The 27173-nt window shown below is 28.8% G+C and overlaps 1 protein-coding gene and 1 pseudogene across 3 annotated transcripts; both read left to right on the top strand.

Moving 5' to 3' along the window:
• Window positions 1–3489: 3489 nt before the first annotated feature.
• LOC111291142 (cocaine synthase pseudogene) lies at window positions 3490–5419 on the top strand (annotated as a pseudogene). Its single transcript, XR_016346108.1, has one exon. The product of XR_016346108.1 is annotated as a cocaine synthase pseudogene (transcript).
• Window positions 5420–10811: 5392 nt separating this feature from the next.
• Window positions 10812–13770, top strand: LOC111290999 (7,8-epoxymelianol synthase CYP88A154-like). 2 transcript variants are annotated; one of them, XM_089767520.1, is made up of 8 exons: window positions 10812–11107; window positions 11265–11745; window positions 12064–12327; window positions 12470–12559; window positions 12677–12755; window positions 12837–12955; window positions 13204–13325; window positions 13414–13770. In XM_089767520.1, the coding sequence occupies exons 1-8, from the start codon at window positions 10875–10877 to the stop codon at window positions 13505–13507; spliced, it is 1482 nt and encodes a 493-aa protein (XP_089623646.1). In that variant the 5' UTR covers window positions 10812–10874; the 3' UTR covers window positions 13508–13770. The 2 variants fall into 2 exon arrangements, with proteins under 2 accessions (XP_089623646.1, XP_022738261.2); XM_022882526.2 differs by having other exon boundaries at window positions 10813–11107; window positions 12849–12955.
• The last annotated feature ends 13403 nt before the right edge of the window (window positions 13771–27173 follow it).

Genomic DNA, 27173 nt, shown 5'->3' with positions numbered 1-27173 from the left:
TACAGATGTGGGTATTTCCGGGGATTTGAACCCGTATTCATATTATCAATAAATTTCTCTTTGATCTGTTGTTTTTCAAGTTTTACTCTGTGAAACTGGATATATTGAAATTTATGTCCATTGGAAAATATGCTGACTGTAAATTTAGGTTTGAATTCTGTTGTTTGCTGTAAAGAAAAGCTTTAGCATGTGACTCTTAGAATCTTAATTTGAAATTTCTTACTTATGAATTTTGGTTATTTTGGTTATCCAAGTTCTTTCTGACACTCTCTGTTGACACCTTGATGATGAATTATGTGTAGCTGGGCTTGTTATCTGACTATGGTTTTATAATACACTGTATAACCATTGTTTCATGATGGGAGAAAGGAATGTTTGTTATATATACAATGATAATAGGACCTTCTGGTTTACCTGTCGGTCTGAACAATGCAAGCAAAGCATATGCAGTTGTTTGCTTATGCTGTCATAACACCTAATTTAGTGTTTCTGCTGATGTTATTTTGGGTCAACATATGTAATGTGTCTTTTTTAAATGTAACTAAATGGCCAACATGATGCTTCAAATTCCGGGAATCTATTTAATTGTGGATGATTGAATTCTCTGTCTCTGTTGTAATATGCTATTCTGTTCGTATGGCTGTAGGATTTCTATATCCTTTGATCAAAATCAGATTAAAATTTGGGTTTTCTATTGCAGGAGAAAATTGACATTATATGGATAGTAAAGTACCTTCTGACAAGGTTTCTCAGGAGCTAGCCCGCGAGTTACTTATTGCAATATCTGATTCTGTACCTGATTCTGATCTGAATTCAGGTCATGCATCTAAAAATATAGACAGTGCAAATGGGGTTGGGGTGGTAAATGCTGATAGTGCTGAAAAATATAGGTCTGAACTGATTTCTATATCCTATGCACAGTCTCCTGATGCTCAAGTGCCTTCGGTTCCACTCCGGAACCATGTGGGTTAGCAAGGACTAAAGTTGTAATGGGAAATTTTATGACATACAGTGGCAGTTGATGTTTTGTGGAACTTCTTGTTGTGTGATTTTACACCTAATGTTGGTTTGTTTTTTGCATGATTCTCTCAATGTCACTGTGAATAAGGAAACATGTTTCTGGACAGACTATGTTGTGATTAAAGTGAAAGATGTGTTTGCTTTATTTGACAGAATTTATGTACTTTTCCAGTCACCTGGTGTCATTCTTTTTGCTTATTCTTTAAACTGAATAGGTGTGATAGGTATTGGAAGGTGCAGTAAGTTTCCGAATTTGTTTATTTGGTTCTTGCAGTTGACATTTTCTGCTCTGTTTTATTTAAGTGATTGAGCAGACATGCTATTCTTTTACTTTGTGGACTATTGTTTTCAAAGTGGATCAGGCACACTATCTATCCATGTGCAGTCTCTCAGTTTCTGATCCTTCATCGATCTGTTGCTTTTTCTAATCTGCATTTTATTTTGCATTATGTTTGTTCTTGCCTCTTGATAGCTAGCATTACCTGGTTTAGCTCTAGCTGTATCCAAGTTGTGCCTTTTGTTCAAACTTGGACATGTATAAAGGATATGTACAGATTAAACATAGCCCATAAGTTCTGAATCTGATAGTCTTTTCAGCTACCAGATGTTTCATACTGATACTTGGTGGATAAGTTTCCTCTAGTTTTGTTTATTTTATATTTTTGGTACAAGATAAGACCTAATTGATATCTCGATTGAGCTCTAGTGGGTAGATGCCTTTTGATTTTTATTCTAACCAAATTTCTTTATATTCCATATCTCAGTTATCACATGTTAGCACCTGGTATTAAAAGCATTGTACTCTATGTTTATCCCTAGTGATTTTGGCAGCTGCACTAGACTCTAGTTATATACTAACTTAATAGTGTTTTGGAAGTATAAATGAGGAATATAGGTCAGATTTGGTGATTTTTTTTGTTTTTCTCCCTTATAAAGAGCCATTATCTATCATTTCTTTTGAAATTTGCATTACTACCTCCCCACCAAGGCTGAGCTTATTGTTATCAATTAGGTAGCAGATAACACCTTACCTGGGTATTTCTCCATTTCACACTCATAGCAACATTTTTCGGTTCAACAATTACTTATTCATTTTTTAGCAGTACACTAGACTTTTAAGTTGTAACCCATAAACTTAAAAAAAAAGAAAAGAAAAGAACACTGTGAGTTGATTTATTACTTGGATTTCTTTCCTTTTTTTATCTTGTTGGTTGATGAAAATGGTTCAAGTGTGAAAGTATCAAACAATTGCTCTCAAGTATGCTTTTCTCGTGGGAATAAAAAAAGGGGGCTTTTCCCTTTGGGTTGGATTACAACATCCATCACGTTTAAAGTACATATCTCAAATTCATTATGAAAAATATTAGCGGAAAAGAAAAATAAAAAGAAAAACAGAAAAGCCCAAATGAGTTCTCTCACTTTTAGCCGGGTTCCAACATGATTGAGCTTCTGACATCAAGGTTACAATCCTTCGGGTCAGAGTGCCCTTTCATATGCAGCCTCCTGTTCTCAGCTCAATTGCATTGAATCATGCATAGGCTGTTGAAAACAAAAGAAGAGAAATATAAATAACCAAAAGCAATCAATTTTTATTTTTCATTATATTGGCTACTTGCCATGATAGACATTCAAATTTTTTTATTATATTGGAGGATAAAAAATTCAAACTTAATTCATTAAGCAAGGGGCAAATACAAAGTTGTAATCAATTGAGGATAGAACCTAGAAAGATAAACTATTTCTATTTTATTTAGGATACGTTCGTAGTCAATTGTAACTGATTTGATTCATTTTGGTCTTATAAATTAATGGTAAATAGTAAATAGAAAAGAACGTGAAAATATCAATGAACTGTTAATTCAATAATATTAGAGTTAGTTCAAACTTCATGCTCGATAACGTCATTACACAAAACTTGAAGAAAATGCAGATGGCCAATGGTAGCAGCCTCCTTTATAATCAAGATTTGGCAAACTATTTATGTAGTGAAACTTTCAATTGATGATCATTAGAAGAAAGATCCCAACGACTCTCTCCTTTGTATGGGGGGTATATATTGGTCAGTAGAGAAAGCTAGCTAATAATATCCAATACCAGATGTGACATTTCTTATGTAAAATATACCTTAAGTCAATTGCTTCAGAGTATAGGCTATAGACTATACTATAGTATTAAAAAAATTATAAAAGAACTCAATAAAGCAATTATGATTTTTTTTTTTGAAGTCATAAATTATATCTGATTTCTTCAAGCCATGAATTTCTTCCGAGATCTATGCAATTTGACCTTTTGTCTCACCTAACTTTTCTAGCAAAGACGAATGTGAAAGTTTTAGCTTAAAAATGACTTTTCATGAGAATATGAATGTGAATATACAGCTACAAGTTACATCTAGTGCGATTATTTTCTGTCATATATTGGTATTTTTTAGGGATCGATTTCTATATATTCTATCCATAAAAAACCACCAAGATTATTAATTTACACCAGGGAAAACAATGGAGAAGAATAAATCAAAGGGCTATTTCATATAAAAAAAAAATAAAGGGCTAGTGGAGTGCATTAATTAAGTAGCAGAAGAGGACAAAATTTCAACGGTCAAATTGGAGGTTTGCCAGAACAAGAGAAACTCTATATAACAAAAAAATTAAGAAAAGGAGAAAGATCAAACAATTTCCTTTGTCTATATAACGAAACCGGGCCAGGCAGGCAACAAGTGTCACTTAAACCAAAAAAAGAAAAAAAAAATGATCAAAATGAAGTCTGAAATTGTTTCCAGGCAAACCATAAGGCCCTGTAACCCAACACCTCCGTACTTGAAAACCTTCAAGCTGTCCCTTCTAGATCAAATCTCCCCTGGCATCCATGGCAATATGACCTTCTTTTACCCTTCTAATGAAACCACTGATGATTTCTCCGACAAATCTAAGCTCCTTCAAGATTCAATTTCCAAAACACTCTCGCTCTTCTACCCACTGGGCGGACGTCTCCGGGACGCTGCTACCATTGATTGTAACGATGAGGGTGCTTTCTTTGTCGAAGCCACAGTCAACATCAAATTATCTGAGTTCCTTAATCAACCTGACTTTAATCTGATGGACCATTTCTTACCTACTACTGATCCCGAAACCATGGAATTGTCCAATGGTGCCATGTTTCTCGTTCAGCTCACTCGCTTTACTTGTGGTGGTGTGGCTATTAGTCTCTCTCTTACTCACAAGCTCGCTGATGTATCAGCACTGCTCACTCTCCTCCAGAGCTGGTCATCGGTTTGTCGCGGATTGAGTGACCCTGTGACGCCTGATCTCATTGGAGAAAAATTTTTGGCACCCAGAGATGAACTTTCTGCCATGTCTGCATCTCTTAATATTGAAGCTGAGAAGTTTGTGCTGAGGAGATTTGTATTTAGTGCATCAAAGATTGCAGAATTGAAGGCTAAAGTCGATCAGGAATTTCAAAATGTGTTGCAAAGCCATCCGTCTCGAGTGGAGGTGGTGTTGGCCCTATTATGGAAATGTGCCGTAGCTACTAAGAAACTAAAAACAGGATCATTCGGGCCAACGGCATTGTTTCAAGCTGTCAATTTGCGGAAAAGGTTGTCTCCCCCGCTACCAGAAACTGCAATTGGGAACTTTATATGGCCATTTATGGTGATTGCACATGAAGAAAAAGATTTAGAGCTAGATAAGCTAGTGATTCAAATGAGAAAATCCTTCAACGAATTCAATAACACAACGGCCAATATGTTCAGGGGCGAAGGGGCTCCTTTGGCAATCATGGGAGCCTTGAAAGAGAGAGGAGAGTTCTTCAGAAACAACAGAGAAGTGACAGTTTATAAGTGTTCAAGTTGGTGCAAGTTTCCCTTATATGACACTGATTTTGGGTGGGGAAAGCCGCTATGGCATGTCAGTATAAACAAATTGGTGACTAATACAATTGCTTTCGCTGACACACGATCCGGTGATGGAATTGAAGCTCTCTTGACTTTGGATGAGGAAGAAATGGCATTATTTGAACAAAATGAAGAGCTCCTCAAATATGCTACTCTCAATCCCAGCATTTACGGTTGATTTTTGTCTTTTCGCAATTATGTGATCAGATTATGTCTAAGAGAAAATGCTTCCCTGATGGTAATTGAAAAGTAGTTAAAACTTAAAGCAATATGGAATGTCCGATACAATAAGTTCTTCGAGCTGAATGCTACAAAAACTTTCTTGTTGTAAACTTTGTTGTAAACTTTGTTGCATATTCTTATTGTTGTAAACTTTGTTGCATATTCTTATTGTTGTAAACTTCGAGCTATATCTTGTTGTAAACTTTGTTGCAGTCTCCGCTAAATCTTTCTCATATAATGTAGACAACTAATTTTATTCGTGCTTATCAGATAAGTCTTGAGCTAATCGTGCTTTATATTTTGAGTTTTTTTGTGTCTAGTGATCTAAAAATCATTATGACAGATGATAATATGCCACTGCAAATTTTGGCAGAAACAACGTTAGGAGTAAAATTTTGTGTTCGTGCGTCTAGCCTTTTTAATCCAAAAAATATAAAACCTGCTGGTAAAGGAAAAAAAAAATTAAACCCTAATTTCTACCTATATGTAAATTGTAGATCACGAATTGCATTTAAATTGGAGAAAATTTTGCTCAACTAGTTAATCATGTCATAACATTATAAGAAAGCACACCTTAGAAAAATTTAAAATTCAATATATACATTCGAAAGTTGAGAATGTATATGGAGGTTTTATGTATTAGAGATTGTTGAAAATTAAATTTCTATCACTCGAAGTAAGAGTTTAGTATGTTAGGAAAATGAAGTTCAGTCTCATGTAATTGATTTTGGATTAATAAAAGGCAATGTACTTTGATCTTTCCTTTTACACAGAACCGTAGTTACTTAATAAAAAAAAATGAAATTGTTTTAAAGTAGTCTCATATATCAAAAAAAGAAAGAAGAAAAACCAAGACAAGTAGAGAGAAAAAGGAAAATGGAGAGTTGTTTGAACAGAAGTTAATTCGTAATTCGATTAAACTGAAATTTTGTCGTAGTTTTATGATTTAGAATTCTACATTTTGAATGATGAATATCGGGTTTAAAGCTTTCTAGAAACAAATCCAAGATGTATTTGTTAAATCACCTATTTAGTGATATTTTTTCAATTGTCTCTCTCTAATTGTTGATTAGCTCTAGTTTTAGTTATAAAAGAATTTTGTAAATCTATTATTTGATAGTAAAGTTTTTTCTAGTAGTCCGTGATTTTTTTCTCTACATTGGAGGGTTTTTCACATAAATCTTAATGTATTTTATTTTTTTTTTGTATTATTTATTATTGATCGTTGTCTATTACTATAAATTTATTACGATATATTGTTTTTGCGTTATTGTGTTGAGTACTTCAAATCCAACATAATATTCAGTCAAATAGTCACACCCTCACTTTATAATTCTGATAAACTCTGCAATCAAAGTAGAGGGGATTACAGGATAAGGGGGTTTAAAATTTTTTACTATAAAATTCTACCTGCCTCATAATTTGTAGAATATAATTTTGAAAATAATTGATTGATTAGTCGTGTAAGAAAAAACAAGAATTGACCTGATTTGTAGCAGTTGGTGAGCCATTTGTACAAGCAAGATGAACACGATTAGTCCATTAAACGTTAATAAGAGAAAAACGAAAAAAGGATTCATGGCCTATAAAACATTATATTAATGTCGATTGGACTTGCACTAGGTGATCATTCCTAATTAAAGGTTTTTTTTTTTTTTTTTTAAAGCAAGTATCTTAACTTGGTCATGCATGATGGTAATTTAAAAATAAAAGCAAAACTGAAAAAAAAATACAATAATTTTATTAGAATCAAAATTGATTAGCAGCAGTAATTCAAAATAGAAGAATAATATCCATATATATATATATGAGATTCAAAGTCAATTAAAAATCAATTTTACTTCACACTATTAAAAAATATTTAAATGAATTCAATTAGTTTTCTTACTTCACACTATTAAAAAATATTAAATGAATTCAATTAATTAGTTTTGTTCATATAGTATAAATCACGATTTCTAGTTTTTTTCTCATCAGTTAACATCAGGATCCAAGTAAGAATTGAATATTACTAATAATTTTGAAAATAAAACCAAGTGTCATGTCTACTAGTATTTGTTCAGTCTCCATTAACAATCGATATGATTCAAATTTCTCCATTAATCAAGAGCACTGATAAGAAATGAGCCATCATTATAAGAAAATTAGCAAAAAAATCAAATAGTCAATGGTATATGTAACCAACCTTTTTTTTCAGTCACATATTTATGATGTTTTTTCCTCGCATGACTTCTGTAAGCAAACAAAGTACATTCCCCCATGCAAAAACCATTTTAAGAAACCCACTTGCTGCTAATCTTGACTCAAATGGGTTTCTTAAAATTCAAGAAAACATATAGATCAAGTATGTCATTGACAGAATGGCAACAAAGTCATTAGTCTTCACGGCTACTTCTTCGTCCCTTTATTGTGATTCGATAGTGGTCACTGTTTTTTTTTTTCAAACAAAGAAATGTCACTAATACTATGCTCCTTAGTTTTTATTCCATTGATTTTGACAGGAGGATACTTCGCTTTCCCTCATCTAAATTTATTTAAACAATATATAAGTTAATATTTAATGATCCATAGTGTAAAATTGCTATAAATTATTAATTAGTCATATGATAATATTTTATTAATGAGTAAAATTACAAATAATTCGATCCATATAGTTATAGAATTTATATTTGATAAATTATTAGCATATAGATTTTATACACTATTAATAAATTATATGGCATTACCTCATTAATAAGTAAATATTAGTTCTTAAAATAAATTTACAAAAATTAATATTTTTTTAAAAAGTTTACTCATTATGAGATAGTATCATTTGATTTATTACAATATATAAAATTTATATACTAATAATATATTAACTATAAATTTATAATTATAACCATTGACAATACACAACACTTATACACTGTGAGTCATTAAATATTAACTCATACATATTGTTTAAAAAAATTAGATGAGAGAAAGTAATTATCCTCCAGTCAAGTTCTATTGAATAAAAACTAAGGATCTTAATCTTAGTGATTTTTTTTTTTTGTTTGAAAGAAAAAATTAGTGAGCTGTATTGAATCACAGAATCAGGGGGCGAAGAATAAGCTGTGATTACTAATGACTTTATCAAGGACATACTTGTCTATGTCCATATGATACCACTTGGAAAGAGTAGTGATAATATTATATTATTAGGTTATATTTGGTGTATAAAATGATAATTATTTTATATTATGTTTGTATTTTAAAAAAAAAAGAATAAGATTAAAAGAAGAATTAATCATCTTCTACATATGATTTAATCATCTCAAAATAGAGTGAATTATTTTTAATTCATAAGATAAAACTTATATATCCTATTATTCTCTTAAAAATTATATCAATAATTTAAATTATATAATTTTAAGGAATGATAATTTTAACTAATAAATAAATTATCTTATTTTAATCATTGTACACATCAAATACAATATAAAATGATATTATTTAATTTAATATTATTCATAATATCATCTTATCATATCTTATGATATCTTATATATCAAACACATCTTTAAGTTTGTGATTTCCATTTGATAGGAAGGAAAAGAAAGAGATAAAAAAAATTTAATAGTTGAAATTCATAATAATATACGTTATTTCTAATTCAACCATTAAATTATAAAATGTGTACTGATTGCATTAGGGAAATTAGATAAGATTGATGATTGAGTGAGTTAAAAAAATGTTTAACTTAAGAGTGTAAATGATATATTAATACTCATAAACTACTCAGGTTATTCTTGAATAAAACTCTAATTCAACTTGATTATTATCGATTCGAGTTTTAGTGATTTGATTTATCGATCGAGTTAAATTCGAATATTTTTATATCCAAATTAAGTAGATTGCGAGATTATCAAACTTTTATACTTTAATATATTTTAATTAATAAAATATCTTGAACTCAAATATAAATAATTAAATTTTTGTCGAATATAAAAATCGAGCTTATTTTTACATGTTAATCGAGATTAATCAAACGAATTCGAGTAACTCAATTTTTATCTCGAATTGAGTTTAAGCTAAAAAAATAAAACTCAATTAAGTTCGAACCAAATTTCAAGTCTCAAATGTTGTATCAAGCTTAAGTTTAATAATGTATCAATTCAAATGCGATTGATTACACTTTTAATTTAACTGTTCAAGTTGGTATTAATAATTTTTTTCTTTTCAACATATCTTAGTAGTTATAATTCATTTCGGCTCCCTTTGAAAAATATATATTTTTTGTTTTTTGTTTTTTTTTATAATCGAAGCCTTAATTAAAACGTAAATAACCAGAGTTTCTTAGACTAATAAACTAGCAATCCTCAAAGCTTGTTTTGCCACCCAAAAGAAAAAAAAAAAAAAAGAGCTTGTTTTGGCACGAGTTACCCTTGCATATTTTTTTTTTTTTTTATGATATGTAAATGTTACTCTCCCACTTTTTCGTTTGCAATTAACTTTTAGTTTATTGGAAGGCAAATTGAATGTGATTCTTGTGATTAAGAACTAACCTAGATTTATATATATAAAAATTAATGCCCCACATCAATAAAAAAAAGATAAATCAATGAAAAAAGATATTACTATAAATATAATTAATAACGACATTCAAACTTTAAGCATATCTCATAATCTAAAGAATAATCACAAATTTGTATCCGGAGATTATATTTAAAATTAATATTTTTTTAAATAAATTTTTAATTAATTTTCTTTTAGTTTCTTAATTTTAATTATAGATTCATTTTAAAGTGAATTAATCATGCATCCTTTAATAAGCTGTGAACATATTCAATATTTTTTTATCACGCATCCTTTCATAAGTTGACATGCGATATGCATGCAAACACGATTAACCACTTGTCCAAGTAATTGAAGTATGTTACTTGCTTTAAATAATTTAAAAGGACGGCAAGGTCTATGCAGCTTTTAACAAGAAAACAAGGTGAAAAAATACGTATAAAATTTCCCAAATTATTCAGCCGAAGGAGTTGGTTCTGCCAAATATTCATACAGAAAAAATAGAACATCGAACGATTCAAGCTCAGAATCCAGGCTTAAATTCAATATGATTAAAATCAAGCTAGCCGAATACCATTTTCTTAGTGCTAGAGATGGCAATGAAACGATTGGGCTTCACCCAATTAAAATCCAACAAGCTCAAAACTCTACCAACCATAATGGACAAAAGAGTCAACAAAAATCACAATTACAACAGTATTGTTTCCTAAAACAAGAGACTGGGAGCACAACTAAAACCATTTGTCCGCCTTTTCTATCTTTTTTTTTTTTGTTTTGAGGGTGGAAGAATCTCCTTACTTTGTCTTGGATGGGTTTCCGATCCACCATGAATTTGTATTTCAAAAACCAAAAAATATGTTTTGTATTTGAAATTTTGTCATGTAATATAATAATTTTTGTATTATATATATATTTGATATAAAATAAATATGATATAAATATATAAATTATTACGTTTAATTGGTAGTAATACTAATACTAATACTAATAAGTATGCAACAGTAATAAAATAAATAATATAAAAACAATGACCAAGTAAGAGATAGATTCTGCCTGCGAATTGAGCGATACGTGCTATGGCATTGGCTGCAGGTAGCTTTGGATTTGTAGCTATAAATAGCAGCAAAAAAATGGCCTGCCAAGACATAGAGTGTCTGAGAAATATAAGTTCAAGGAAAAAGAAAAAGGGAGAAATTCCATAATGGACTTAGATATGTTGGCTTTGCTTCTTGCTGTTCTGCTAGGAACATATGTTTTCCTGTTTGGTTTTCTTAAGAAAATAAATGAGTGGCGCTATGTTAGCAGCTTGGGAGAGAAGAAACATTCTCTCCCTCCAGGTGATATGGGATGGCCTATCTTTGGCAACATGTGGTCTTTTCTTAAGGCTTTCAGGTCCAAGGACCCTGACACTTTCATCTACAACTTGGTTAAAAGGTCTTTCTCTTTCCCCTTCTGTCAAGCATGGAATTGTAATTCTTGGCATACATTTCCAAAATTTTTGCTTTTATCATTACTACATAACCCTCTGTTGAGAACTAAATTTTTCTTACTTTGAACACAATTTGACATTCTTTTTCCTTGGAGATTGCAGGCATGGCCGAACTGGTGTCTACAAGACCTACTTGTTTGGAAGTCCAAGCATCATAGTTTCTATTCCAGAAACCTGTAAGAAGGTCTTGGCTGATGATGAACAATTTGGACTGGGTTACCCGGTATCCACAAAGCGATTAACAGGAAAAAAATCGTTCCACAGCATTCCAAATTCGGAACACAAGCGTCTGCGCAGACTAACAACAGCCCCAATCAACGGCCATGAGGCACTGGCCATGTATATTGGATATATTGAGGAGATCGTGATTAATTCTTTGGATGAATGGGCTAGCATGAAAGAGCCAATTGAGTTCTTGAATGAGATGAGGAAGGTTGCTTTCAAGGTGATTACACATATCTTCGTTGGCTCCAGTGCTGAATCTATTCTGGCATCAGTTGAGAAGCACTATACTGATTTGAACTATGGGTTGAAATCTGCCGCCATTAATATTCCTGGGTTTGCTTTCTACAAAGCTCTCAAGGTAATGTTCGTTCAGAATAAGAAAGAAAGTTTCTACGTACAGACTTATCTGCACAAATAATACAACTCTCAAGCCATTATTAGTTAAATAGTAAAAAATCGTCGAGATTCCCAATATAGATGAAGACAGAAAAGGATATAAAAGACGGCCAATTTGTCAAACCTAAGTCCCTGACTACAAATTAAAATCTTTTACTTGTGAAAATTATGAATTCATGATTGTCAATTACTGAACAAAATTAGTTATATTATATCTGATCAATTGTTTATCAGAATTGACAAATCAACACTTAAAGTCTGAAATTTTTGATGTTATCAGGCAAGGAATATGCTGATTGAGATCCTGCAAGGAGTCCTGGATGAGAGGAGGGCCAATAGTAATATTATTGACCCAAATGAAAAGAGAGGAATGATTGATCTGCTTATGGAAATTGAAGATGAGAATGGCCAGAAGTTGCAGGACGAGTATATAACTGATTTACTACTCATGTTCTTCTTAGCCGGTCATGAAAGCTCAGCCCATTCAGCTATGTGGGCAGTCATCTATCTGCATGACCATCCAGAAATGATGCAAATGGCTAAGGTGGGATTGTACCCTTAATTACCTTTTCTTGTTAATTACGAAGGCATGCAATGGATAAAATTCTGATTTTTTTAAAGGACCAGTTTGGATCCTAAGGTCAATTGTTTAATTCTTGTTTCACGTAATAATCACAAACTTTCAGGAAGAGCAAGAAGACATCTTAAAGAAAAGAGCATGTACACAGAAGGGTTTGACTCTTAAGGATATTAGAGAAATGAATTTTCTTCAAAAGGTAACGTGCGTGCTACCTGTTTGACTTGTTTATTTCACAAAGAAACATGTCATTTACGTCAAATGTCAAGATTTACAATGGGTGATAAAATGGTCTTTTTTTTTTTTTAATTTTTAGGTAATTGATGAGACTCTTAGAAGGACTAGTCTCTCATTTTGCAACTTCCGGGAGGCAAAAGTTGATGTTTACATTGATGGTTAGACATTAAATCGCTCTCAAATCCCAGGTCAATATTCTTCCTCCTAATTTCTATTGTCAGTGTCACTAAAATGAAAAGCATTGTTTCCAGGCTATTTGATACCAAAAGGTTGGAAGGTTCTGGTTTGGAACAGGGCTGTTCACATGGACCCTGAAGTTTATTCGAGCCCAAAAGAATTCCTCCCTGAAAGATGGCAGGTAAGTTCAAAATGTATTCCCAGGCTAAAGCATTACCTCGTTGGCTATTAAAACTCTTTCTTAATAAATTCAGAGTTTTTATCAGTCAATTCATGCAATTATCCTAAAAAAAATTAAATCATTTTGTATAAAAAAAAAAAAAAAGCATTTCCTCGTGCAATCATTCTTACAAGATTACATCCTTTTATATATAAAAAACTCGTCCTTAATATTACATTCATACCCACATTCACTTTACTTGCATGCAGAACCATAAACCCAAAGCAGGATCATTCCTTCCCTTTGGAGCAGGAAGCAGGATTTGCCCTGGTGCTGATCTGGCCAAGCTTGAGATCTCCATTTTCCTTCATTATTTTCTCCTTAACTACAAGTGAGTGGGCATTAATTCCATCCAACTTTTCTATTGCTCAAAAATAATATTTATTTATTTATTTTTCTTTTCTTTGTTTAATCTATAGACTTGAACAAATCAATCCGGAAGGACCCATGGTGTATTTACCTCTTCCAAGGCCCGTGGACAACTGCCTCGCAAAAGTCATGAAGGTCGAATGATCAACCACCATCATGCATACAATCTTCTTCTTGTCTAACTTATATTTTTCCTCTAAGTCTGTTTTAAGTGTAATTGAACCCTACTAGTGTTTTGCTAGGAAAATCGCCAGGCTGCCGTGATGTAATGTGTTTTTTTTTCCATTTTCTTCCTTGATGTTGCATATGAATATTAATTGTAAGATCCATATGAAATAAAGAATATTGTATTACACGAAAATTTTCCCCATGTGGTCTTCTTGAATAGAACCAATAATTGTATTGGCACCTCATTTTCCATTCTTGATATTTAAAAAATGAAATCAAATTAAAAATGAAAAAACCTAGGCTTTAGAGGGGAGTAGCTCAAGTTTTTAGAGGCCTTTCGTTGGGAACATGGTTTCATTTTTCAGAGCTTACAGATCTCAGGACCCGGATTCCTTCATCAACAACTTGGTTGATATATAGGTCTGCTTCTTTCTCTTATCTCTTGTAGCTAGATGTGTTTAAACTTTAAAAGATTATGTCAACCGTTCCATAAAAGAAGAAAACAGGAATTTGATTTAGATTATTATGAGAATGAATGTTGATAAGTTAACCAATTCAAGAGATGGTATTAGAAAAAATTTTGAAAGCCCCCTTTTTCTTTTCCAAAACTACAATTAAATCTAGAATTTCCTTTTTCGTGTGCAGATTTGAACGGATTAATCCTATAGACAATTTTCTTGCGAAAATCACAAAGCTCCCATCACCGTGACTGTGACCGTTAGTTACTAAATCATCTATTCATATATCAGTCCAGTTCTATTAAGATACATCTCTGGGCCAAAGCTTTTGAAATCTCCGTGTTGCCCTCCGCGGTCGGCAGACTGTATAATAAAACTGATATTAAGGCTTGCCCCAGTTTCTTGTCCCCCGTTTCTTTTAGACACGTGTTGCTGAACAAAATTCTTCTGCCCCACTTGGTGCCAATCACAGTAGACAACGCACCGAAGTTATGAAACCAGATCCTTCACTTCATACAGTACTCTTCTCAATTCTAGTTAATATATTTATGTGCAAAGCAGTTAGCTTAATCAATAAGTTGGTAGAGTTGGTAATTCAATAATATTATAATCGATTTCAATTTGAAAATTTATAGTTTAAACTTTAATCGTAAATTAAAAGATAAAAACAGCAGTTTGTTGCAGATGTTTCTAATGACAAATATTTTTACCCATTAGGGTTCACTTCTAGTTGGAATCAATTGAATCCAAATCAGCCACCATAAAAACACTGCATTATTGTAGATGAGATTTGTGAGTCTGGTGCATCTCGATGTTGCAAGTAATGGACTTTCGGGTTCAACTCCTTCCAACTTGGAGAATTGTGGTGATCCTTGAGTCTTTGATACTGTCTTCTAATATGTTGCAAGAATTCAGATTAAAAAAATTAATTTTTTTCATTTTTCATTTTACTTTTAATAAAATATATCACAATTAAAAATCAAATGAATGCCACGTGTTAATTATGTATCATTAACATATACAATATTTATACATATATCAGTTTTTTATTGATTAAAGATCACATCATTAATTTTTGTTAACAATATTAGATTATGGATCAGATTGATAACTGAATTGAAAATTGAGATATTTGATTAAGCATTTTTAATTTAAGTGTTATATTAAATATTTTTTAATAGTTCAAGAACTAGGTCAATATCTCTATTTTTAATGAAAAGCCTTCAGAAAATTTAAAATTTTTTAAAAAATTTTTTTGAGTGGAGCTTTTTAAAAATCTTCATTGCCCAAATTCAATATTAAAAGCTGTTAGGAAGGTTGAATCAAACAGGCTTTAAAACCTAGTGAGTAGAGCGTCGCAGACACTGACTTTTGAGTTAAAGGTTAGTTTCTTCAAGTTAGGCCCTCTTATTAGCCAGTATTGCTCTAGTTTTGCTTCAGAGAGTGTTGTGTTAATTAGATGCTGATGGGAGAGGGAAATACAGTTGTTTAGTAAACATTTGACGATGATATGTATCAGTAGTGATGTTGGATCATTAAAAATTTATATTATCGAGATGAAATAATATATAAAATTAATAATAATTAATATTATTTATTTAATATGTAGATTAAAATTTTGATTTCTTTTAAAATTATAATTATTTATATTATAAATTTTTATATTTTTAAATTAATATTCATTATAATAAGTTAAAAAATAATTTGTGTTTTTTTTAACCTTTTTCATGTTTTTAAATAATTTTTTAATGTTTTATATATAATATAATTTTTTATTTTTCTTTTGTTTTGATTTTAATATATTGGATTTATTTTTTAATTCAAATATTTTTTTAACATAATTTATATTACAAAAATTAGTTTATCTATCAATAAATATATTTATTAATTTAATACTTTAATTTTATTTTATTATGAAATAAATAAAATATTACAAATATTTTACAATTTATTATTTTAAATAATATTAAAATTATTAATTTGTATAACCATTACAATATACATGATTATTTTTGTTTTTTCATCAAAATAATATTTGATTTTTAGTAATATAAAATATAGTAATCTTTAATTCTTAAAAATTAATTATTATTAACCAAACAAAATTACTTCAAATCACCAATGATAAAACTACCTTAGTAACAAGATCACTTCGAAATTTGAATTATTATAATGATCTTAAAAATGCTATTAAATGCTAACTTAGTATAATTCAAATTCTAGATTTTTTAATTAAAAGTTATTTAAGAATATAGCAAGTAATTAATTTACAGATAGTGATCTGTCCCAACAAATTAAATGATCACCATCCTAGTGATATTGCAACTAGATGATTAATTCATTCCAATTGATAATGTAGGATAATAAAAATTAATCGGATTAAAATGTAAAAATAATCTTCTATTGATCAAATATGTTTATTAGCTTTTACCTGATATAAAATTATGTCAAGATTTCTTTTGTCTAATTTTTATTATTATTTTTTTCATCTCTGATCAAACTCTCAATGGGAAACTCTTGCAAAGGATAAGTAGAATCCACACTATTCACATGCAAAAACTTTAGTCTTGGCAATTGGGGGAGGGAGAGGAGATTTTTTCGTGAAATGAGAGGTTTATGCTCCGTTTGATTTGAGAAAATATTTTGTGTTTTTATTTTTTATTTTTACTTTCTAGAATATAGTTTTTATTTTTTGTTTTCTAAAAAATGTATTTGGTAAGAAAAAATAAAAATTATTTTCTAAAAATACAAAATAAGAAAATAAATAAAATATTTGATGATATTATTATTAATGTCATCTAATTATAAATATAATATATATTTATTAATTAATGACATTAAAAAATGTTCAAATATGGTAATTTGCAAAACATAAAAAAAAAATGTACATTCTTTATTTTCATAATTAAAAACATTTTTTTATTTTTATATTTCAACCAATTTTCATTTTTTGTAACTTGTTTTCATTTTTAATTAGTAAACATATTTTCACCCATGTTTTTCATTTTTAAAAAAATAAAAATAAAAAATAACTCTATTATCTGAAACCAAACACTACCTTATTTTTTAAAGGAGAGAATTGTTTTTTTATTTTATTTTATTTTATCAAATAGTTAGGCAGATCTGTCTAACAGTATTGATAAAAAACCTCAAGTCCTATTGTTGTTCTTTTTATTAAATAATTAATTAGGCTTTAATTTCCAATTAATCATCAAGATAAAAACTAAACCTTTATCGTAAAAAAAAAATTTCTTAGTAAAAGCTGACTTTCACAAGTAAATTCTCCTGAAAAATCCAGCAGATAACATTTGTTGTTTGTTGATAAAGTATTAAATAGCATTATGTAAACAAATTGAAAAATAAAATATTGATTCGAGTTGTGATGTTTGGTTTTGGTTCAACTTTTGTTATATTCGATTGGATTTAATTCATGTGAAGGCTTTTTTGATTCGTTTTATGGTTCATAATGCCAAAAAATCAAATTACTTGATTCTGTTTTTATTAATATTTTATATTAATATTTATTTTTATTAAAATAAATTATTTATTTATTTATAAATTTAACTAAATAAAGTAAAAATATTAAAAATATTCAAATTTTAAAAATTGATTATCTATCGTATGAAATTCTATTTAATTATTCTGATTTTGTTTTTTATATTTATTTGGTTTAATTTTTAAAAATCAAATTAGTGCTTACTAACGAAATTTTTTGTCCAAAATCAAATTGAACAAAAAAAAAAACCGTTATTAACCTTGATATTAAATTTTTTATTTTAAAATTAAAATTTTCATATTTTTAAATATATATAAGAAGAGATCAATCTAATAAAATTAAAGAATTCTAAAATTTTTTTAATCATTAATTGACATTGATTCAACGGTGGAGATTAAATGGTTTCTTTGTACTCTTTTTAATTAAATGAGTGAGAGCTTTACACTTGATCTCAAGAGTTGGATAAATGTAATTGTCAATGTCTAGAAAAAGAGTCATGCATCCAACCTAAAAGGATTGCGAATGTAGGGTGCGGCGTCGCAAGAAGGAAGGTAACAGCTATGGCGATATCGTAGCTAACACGTACGGGGGCTTGCTACAGGAAGGCAATAGCTATGAAGATAACGCGGCTAAAATGGACCGGCGCTTGGGTACCACGGCAGCCAACCACCACCTGTCGTCCCTCCTTTTGGGTAATAAAGATGGGAGTCTCGTTTGTACGTTGGTGGTTGTGTAAGTAGTAAATATCTTTTATAGCCCTAAGTTGTAGAGATTGAAGCGGGTGAGAGTGTCCACGTGCCCCCTTTTTTTTTTAATTAACATAATTTTTTTTAATTATTTTAATGTTTTTATTTAATTATTTTTATTAAATATATTAAAAAAAAGTCAATAGAAATAAAGATTTTGATTTATCTCAATTCAATTGATATATTTTTTAAAAAATCAAGATCGAGTGCAAGTTTTAATTTAATTATGAAAATTGAGGTTCATTCAAATATAAATTTAAGGTGTTCTATCTATATATAAAATTATTTTTTTATTATTTATTATTTTATATATATTATATTAATAAAAATATTATTTAATATTTTAATTTAATAAATTCACATGACATCCTATTTAATTTTTTGTTTTTTTCTACCATTTCTTTTCTTTTTTTTTTTAGTTTTTAATTTTTTTAATTAGATAAATTTTAGAAAAAAAGAATCAATGAAGTTAGAGAGACTAAACAATCCATATCTAATGGATTTTGATTCACTCTGATATAATATATACAATTTTAAAAAAAATATAAGATCAAGTAAATCATTTTTTTTATTGCAAATTAAACTCAAATTAAGGTTAGCAGAGATAAAAGTGTTAAAACAATTCATATTCAATGGTTTTGATCCATCAATTCAATAAGGATCATTTTTTAAAAACAAAATTGGGACAAGATAGAATGGTTTATCCTTTTTTAAAATCGAGGTCTAATTGGAGGCGAATTCAGGATATTTGTCCCATCTGTCTCACTTTGTCTCAATGTATAAATAATAATATATTTTTTTTATTTATTTAATTTTATTTATATATATTATATTAATATAGTTATTGTTTAATACATTAATTTAATACAATTACTATTTTTATATATAATTAAGATGTAATTTATATTTAAAAATTATATTTTATGAATATTATATTATTGAATTGATTTTTAGTCAAGCCAAGTCGGATGAAGGTTATATCTATGTGTGTGTATGTGTATATGTGTGTGTGTGTGTGTGTGTGTGTGTGTTGAGTTGGGATTGAGTATAAAAAATAATAATTTGATATCTGATTAAAGTCAAGATGAATATAAACTTACTCTTACTCGATCTATTACTATCTTTAAGTAAAAGTGTCAATGTGGCATCCCCATTTGACTCCTTTTTATTTTTTTTCTTAGGCCTTTCCTTTTTTTAGTTTCAGTTGTTTTAATTATCTATTTTGATATTTTTAATTATGTTTAGAAAAATAAATTTAAAAAAATGGATTTGTATTTGATTTATTATATAAGTTATGAGAATGAAAAAAATACATTATCTATAAATTAGTTAATAAATTTTCACTAATTATAGTTTTTATTCAAAAATTATAAACTAAATTATGTACTGATTTATTAAATTTAATATTATTAACTACAAATAAAAAAATTGAAATCGCACCAAAGCACAGACGGACATATTAATTGTAGATATCTCATTTTGTCCAAGATTTTTTAGGATAAAAACAAGCTTCAGTAGAAAATTGGACCTAATTGAGAAGCTTTGAGCCCAATAAGAAAATTTTTAATATTAATTTTAATTTGATTTTTTGTTTAATTTTACTTATTTTAAAAGTAAAAAAAAAAGTCAAAAATTTCATGGAAAAAAATTTCAAAAGTTTCATGGAAAAAGAAAAGAGACAAAATCAGAAATTTGTTTAAAAATTAGTCCAAAAATCGTGTGCATAGAATTGGAAACAAAATCAAATTTTCTTGAGAATTTATCCTAATCAGGTGGAATGAATCAAATGATTGAACAGTTTTAAAAGGTCAAAAATCAAACCCAAATTACAGAATATCAAATCATCCCCAATTTAGGGATTCGATCAAGTTATTTCTTTTAGAATTAAGCCCTTTATAAACTAACAATCAACCACACAGACGAAAGGGAGAAACCATATGAGGAAGGATGAGGGTTAAGAAATTAGAACGTGGGAATTTTTTCAGGTTTTAAGTTTTTTAGGTTTTCTGAAATTTACTTGGATTTTTCTTTCTTTGGAATTTCAAAATGGAGGCTCTTCTAGGGTTCCATTTTTTTATTTGTGGATTGTTTGGATTTGGGAATATTGACTTAGGTTTGGTTTTGATTATTGGGTTTTAAAACTTTTTAGATTCCTGGAATTCATGTTTGGAAATTGCTAGGAAGTTTTGTTTTTTTTTTATTTTTTTTCTGGGTTGGAATTGAATGTTTGGGTTTATGTTGTTTTCTAAGAATCCAATTTGAAATCTAGGTTTTTCTCGAATTTTTGGGGTTTTCTAGGCAATTTGTAGGTTTCTTTAAATTTTTCGATTGAATATTTAAATTTGTTTGCAGAGTATATAGTAGCCAAAAAAAGCTACGATGGTCATTTTCTAGGTTCTTGGGCATTCTAGAAAAATTTAAATTTTTCGACGATCGATTGAATTTTTCAACGTCGGGTTTTAGGTTTTTAGCTGGGATTTAAGGATGTTTAAAGATTTCAACTAAGGCATTTTAAAGAAAAGTCAGAGGAACAAAGGCTAGAAAGAAAAGAGAAATTGGAAAACTAAATAAAAGGTTGAGATTGAACCTTTTATACTCACGGTAAAACAACGTCATTTCGTGAAGGTAGAATTTACGTGCACCCAATAACCCATGTGGAGTTTTGCGTGTAACTTGATTGAAACTCGCTCGGTTCACAAGTTTTTTTTTTTCATTTTTTTATCTTTGATTTTGATTTTTCATTTCTTTATTTTTTATGTATTATTATTATTATCATCATCATCATCATTATTATTATTATTATTGTTGTTGTCATTGTTGTTGTTGTTATTATTTCTAATTGAATTAAGGAATGAATTAAGGAATTAATGTTATTATTACTTTTTTTTGCATGAGTATTAATTAATTACACGATAATTTATATTAATGGCATGGTAATGGATATACTATATTATTGCATGATGTTAAGTTAGAGCCATACCTTCCTTTGTGTTAAAAAATCTTAAATAAGACACATGATGGGATAATTATTCTACTTGTAAATTTATAAATTTTTCTTTGTATATATTATTTTCAAACTAATCCTTTATGTTGTTTTTTGTATAAATTGTATTGTTCTTTGTATATATCATATTTATTAACCCTTTTCTTTTATTATATATGTATGCATTCACATAATTAAATCTTTTTGTTGCATTCATGCATTTCTATTTTCAATCTTATGCATAATTGGATAGTTCCATACACATCACTTTAAATATGCCCTTAATTATGGTAAATCAAGTTTTTCAGGATAACTCAATCAATTTACTACCAGTATAACACTCGTATAACATTCGAGCTCGAGTCAAACAAATAGACTAAGAAAATGTAAGTCGCTTTGAGAAGTTAAAGAAAGCTCAAGAAGAAATCAAATGAAAGTTAAGCAAAATCCCTGAAGTTTTGGATGAGCCGAATAAGGGGAGGGTAGTAGAAAAAAATGTTTTGTATGAAGTTACTGATCCCTTATATCCTTGGCTATGGCCCATATTAGGCCTAATCTATTCAAAGCTTTCCTCTACAATAGTTAACATTCTTACAAGCTATATTTATTTAGGAATGCCACCTACACCCAGCTAAAGGAATGTTCAAACTACATTAAACCTACATTTATTGAAAAAGCAGTTGAATTGGTTTCAATTCTTAATTCGAACAATCCAAAGGACTTTGAACTTGATTATGTGATGAACATGGTCAAGGAGAGATTATGACTATAAAAGGTATTGATTTTTATGGTTTTATGGATGCCACTAGGCTTTGTCTAATGCCAGATGTGATCATACCTCCAAAGTATAAGGTATCAAAGTTTGAGAAATATAACGGTATAAAATGTCCTATCATATATGTTATAATGTATTATTGTAAGATAATAGCTTATACCAGTGATGAAAAACTATTGATGCATGTGTTCCAAAATAACCTTACTAGTTTAGCTGTAAGTGGTGTGTTCAGCTAGATCAAACCCATATTTACTCTTGGAATGAGCTCACTTGGGCACTTATTAATCACTATCACCATATCATAGATATGACTCTTGAATGTTTTTTTTTATAAAGCATGTAGAAGAAGGTAACAAAACCTTCAAAAAATATGCTCAGCGATAGAATGATATGACTACTTAAATTCAACCTCTTCTGAATGAGAAAAAAATAATAGTATTATTCGTTAAAACCTTAAAAACACCTTATTATGAGAAGATGATAAAAATTGCAATAAAAAACTTTATTGATATAGTAATCTCATGAGAGATTACTGAAAATACCATTAAGAGTGACAAACTTGAAGAAGAGGAGGCCAATAGTACCAAAAAAAGTGAGGTGCTAAAAAAAAGTTAAAACTCAAGTTGTGAGTTTTAAGAAGCAACAATTTTAAAGTTATGCTCCATATTCACCACCTGTTTATTCTGCTTACTACCTTACAGTCAATAATATTACACAACTACCTTAACAGCTTTGTTACCCAATCATGAACAACAACTATCCAAAACCTTATCAATAAGCCTTTTAAGCACTTGCTTATGGGCCTAGTCTTATCACTACACAAGTTTTAAGGCTTAACAATCAAACGAGTGATTTAGAAAGATCCAGGGGCAACCAAGAGAGAGTTTACATTGATCTTATCCCCATAACATATATTGAGCTATTTCTAGAATTTGTTAAGAATGACTTAGTATCTCAAGTTCTTTTGAAACCACCATATCCTAAATAGTACAATATTAATGCCATATGTGATTATCATAATGAAAATGTGAGTCACTCTATAAAAACATACCATGTTTTCAAGCATAAGGTGCAAAGTTTGATTCAAGTAGGTTCAGTAAGTTTCAACGAATTAGGGAAGCTAAATGTACATAAAGGCTCTTTGCTGGATCCCATGGGCATAATTTTAGTAAGGATACAAAAAAGTTGATTGAAACTGCTTATCATTTTAGAATTTATTTTGGAATAATATATTTTTTTATTGTACTAAAATTTCATTTTATTTTTATTATTTTAATAAAAGTGATAGATATGATGCATTTTCATGACATTTCTTCTTTTGTGTGAATTACTATTATATGCTGTTACCTTTCACATCTTTTTCTAGACCTATTCTTTGATTTCAAATAATGAATGTTTAGACAGTCATGACAACAATTCAGAATTTGATTTTAAAAATATTATTCATGTTGGTATGATTGATAAGCTGAGATTGTTAATTTATTGAGATTGCTGAATTAAAAAAGATAAATCTGGTAAAAAAAATTTGCTCATTAAAAAAAAGTGATGTAGTATGTGATGTTTATAATGATTCATTTACAAATTTGCTCTTTGTTAATAAATGTTTTTCATTAAGAGTACTATTTTTTTTTTTAAAAAAAAATGTTCATATTTCTTCTACCCTTCATACAAAGATACAAAAAGCAAAATTATCCTTTGCTACCCTATTTGAGAAGTTGAAGTTTTCTTTCAAAGAACTCTAACAAAGGATCACCCCCACATTAGGGGTAAATTTGAGAAACTTGAAAGAAAAGTGAAGATCCTTAGTGATTTCAAAGGTAATGCCCTTTTGTACTTAAATTTTTCTTTAAAAAATGATGAAAAGTGTAAAAAAAAAAAAAGCAAAGAAGAAAAAAAGAGAGAAAGAAAAAGAAAAAATAAAAAAGAAGAAATTAATTGGGCCAAATGTCAAGGTGCTCCACGTGAAAAAAATTTATCCTTTGTTTGATTACCCTTCAAATATAGTTTAAACTTATTTTATCAATTTCTTTCATAACCCATCACCTTAGCCTATATTACGTTCTTTAAAAGTCTATTTTGATCGAATGTAAATCCTCAAATTAAAGAATCATGAATTGAACTAGAAGAGGTTTGTAATTGCATTATTTAGGATTTTGATGTCATTGATGGGTCAAGGAGAAAGGAAATAAAAATGAAGGGGAGATGTGCAAAGCAAAAATAAAATGAAAAAATGAAAAAAATGCAAAAAGAAAAAAAAGAGGAAAAAGAAATATTTAAATTAAAAACCTGAAATGGCGGTTTAAGTAAAAATAAAGATTCAAGAAAATAGCTTCATTTGAAGATCACAAGGATATGGATAATGATTGATTCGAAGATAAAAATATTAATATAATGTATTTTTTAGAAAGAATTATGTGTTAAAGTCTAAGATTTTCTAAACAGTCATTATTTTGGATACTAATATCCCATTTAAATAGCCATAATATTTTACTTTTATCCATCTTTAATTTATTTTTGACCAAATTTCCTTTCGATGATGAATACTCATTTTTCTTGTTTTTTACCAAGTTTGCATCTCTTGAGTGAATTGAGAAAATGTATCATATTTGTCATAAATTGGAATGATGATAAATAAATAATGACAATATTTATAAAAAAAATTTCCATTCTTTTGAAAGAAATTTAAGATGACAAAAGTGAAAGAAGCCTGAGAAAATGATTTGAAAAGGGTAAATAAGGTGACTTAGTGATGAATACAATGATAGATTAATTAACATAACATGTGAGTTGACAGAATTTGTTCTGAGATTGTTAATATTAAGAAGTTAAAAGGGAATGGTGGAGTTTTGAAAATCTTGTTACCATATTTAGAATTTCATGACATTAATTTAGTGACATCTGCATTACATACATTGTGTTTACATTGTATTTAAATCATTAATAATTGCATTTGCATCATGTAGAGAACATTTAAATCATAGTATGATCCATAAATCAAAACCAAATCTAATTTGATTTTTGGTTTAATTTTACTTATTTTAAAAGTTAAAAAAATTCAAAAGTTTCATGAAAAAAAAAGGTTAAAAGTTTCATGAAAAAAAAAAAAAGAAAACGAAATCAAGGATTTGTTTGAAAATCAATCCAAAAACGTATGCATAGAATTGGAAACAAAATCAAATTTTCTTAAGAATTTGTCTTAATCAGGTGAAATGAATCAAATCATTGAACAGTTTTGGAAGGTCAAAAATCAAATCCAAATTACAGAATGTCAAATCATCCCCAATTTAAGGATTCGATCTAGTTATTTCTTCTAGAATTAAGCCATTTACAAACCAACAATCAACCACACAGACGGAGAAAGAAACCATACGAGAAATGAGAAAGATTAAACAATTAGAATATGGGAATTTTTCTTGGTCTTAAGTTTTCTAGGTTTCCTGAAATTTTCTTGAATTTTTTTTTATCTTTGGAATTTTGAAACTAAGGCTCCTTTGGGGTTCTTTTTTTTATTATTATTTGTGGATTGTTTGGATTTAAGAATATTGACTTAGATTTGGTTTTGATTTCTGGGTTTTGAAACCTTTTAGGTTGCTGGAATTCATGTTTGGAAATCTATTGGAAAGTTTTGTTTTGTTTTGTTTTTTTAGGTTGGAATTCAATCTTTGGGTTTAGGTTGTTTTCTTATAATCCAATTTGAAATCTAGATCTTTCTAGGATTTTTAAGGTTTTTTGGGCAATTTTTGGGTTTCTTTAAATTTTTTGGTTGAATATTTAAATTTTCTTGTCGAGTATACAGTGGCTGAGGAGGAACTACGATGGCCATTTTCTGGGTTTTTAGGCTTTTTGGAAAAACTTTAATTTTCTAGCAACCTATTGAATTTTCCGACATCGGGTTCTGGGTTTTTGGCCAAGATTTGGGGGGGTTTGAAGATTCTGGTTAAGGCCTTTTAGAGAAAAGTCAGAGGAACAAAGGCTAGAGAGAGATGAAAACTGGAAAATCGAAAAAAAAGGCTAAGATTGAACCTATTATACCCATGGTAAAATGACACCGTTTCGTGGATGTAAGATACGCGTGCACCTGACAACTCGCTTGGAAATCCATATGTAATCCAGTTGAAACTTGCCTGATTCGCAAGTTTTCCTTTTTTTTTTAATTTTGATTTTTTATCTCTTTATTTATTTATTTATTTATTTATTAATTATTATTATTATTATTATTATTAAGGAATGAAGAAAAAAGAAAATTTGAAATGATGCTTTATTTATTTATTTATTTTTAATGCTATAATTATTATTTTTTTGCATGATTATTAATTAATTTCATGATAATTTATATTAATGGCATGGTAATTGACATGCTATATTATTGCAAGATAATTTTTGTTTATTTTAATTTTTATTCAAATTCTATAAAAGGGTTTTTTTAAAAAAATATTTTTTAATCCTACTAAACTGTTGAAGAAATTACATTTTAAATTAAAATTTATCAAATTATTAAAAAATTTAATACATATTTTAAAAATAAATTTATAAAAAAACTCACCAATATTGTTTCCTAAATACAAGAGACTGGGAATAAAACTACAGTTATTTGTCTGCCTGTTCTTTCTCTTTCTAGTTCTTAATTTCTTTCTTATCTTGCTTTTTTTTTTTTTTTTGTCAATTTGGTTTTTGTTGTTTGTTTTGAGGGTGGAAGAAACTGCTGAATTTGTGTTGGATGGATTTCCGATCCACCATGAATTTGTAAACTTTAAGATTGTTCTCTGGTAGCATATGGTTTTAGTAATTAGTTTGCGTGTGTTACATATTTAAATATTACTTTTATTTTTCAGAAATAATAGTATAAAATATGATACTTATTTTTACAAGAAAAATATAATGAGTATTATCAATTGCTGGCTTTGCGAAAAATGGACCAAATATGTTTTGATGGCTTAGAATAACGATATTTCGATAAAAGAAAATTAATATTTGAGATTTGATAATTTCATACATAACATGATGTATAATATAAAAATAATAAAAAAATTATATGAAAGTGACATAGTTTAGAATAAACAAAAATTATATATGAATTTATCTAAAAATAAAAAAAAATTGTATTTTGCATTTGAAGGATTAACGTTAATAATAATATAATAATTTTTATATTTTATACATATTTAATATAAAGCAAATACGACA

This window comes from Durio zibethinus, chromosome 11, assembly GCF_047325235.1.
Source record: "Durio zibethinus cultivar Kanyao isolate XHJ-2024 chromosome 11, ASM4732523v1, whole genome shotgun sequence".
In the NCBI taxonomy this organism is placed as follows: Eukaryota; Viridiplantae; Streptophyta; class Magnoliopsida; order Malvales; family Malvaceae; genus Durio; species Durio zibethinus.
Note: the sequence above shows the minus strand (reverse complement) of the source record. Positions and strands in the feature narration are given on the sequence as shown.

Excerpts from the sequence above, each read along its gene's own strand:
- LOC111290999 (XM_089767520.1), top strand. The coding sequence starts at position 10,875 with ATGGACTTAGATATGTTGGCTTTGCTTCTTGCTGTTCTGCTAGGAACA. Across the intron at positions 12,756-12,836 it reads AGTTGATGTTTACATTGATG|CATTGTTTCCAGGCTATTTG; the intron begins GTTAGACATTAA and ends TAAAATGAAAAG. Across the intron at positions 13,326-13,413 it reads TATTTTCTCCTTAACTACAA|ACTTGAACAAATCAATCCGG; the intron begins GTGAGTGGGCAT and ends TTTAATCTATAG.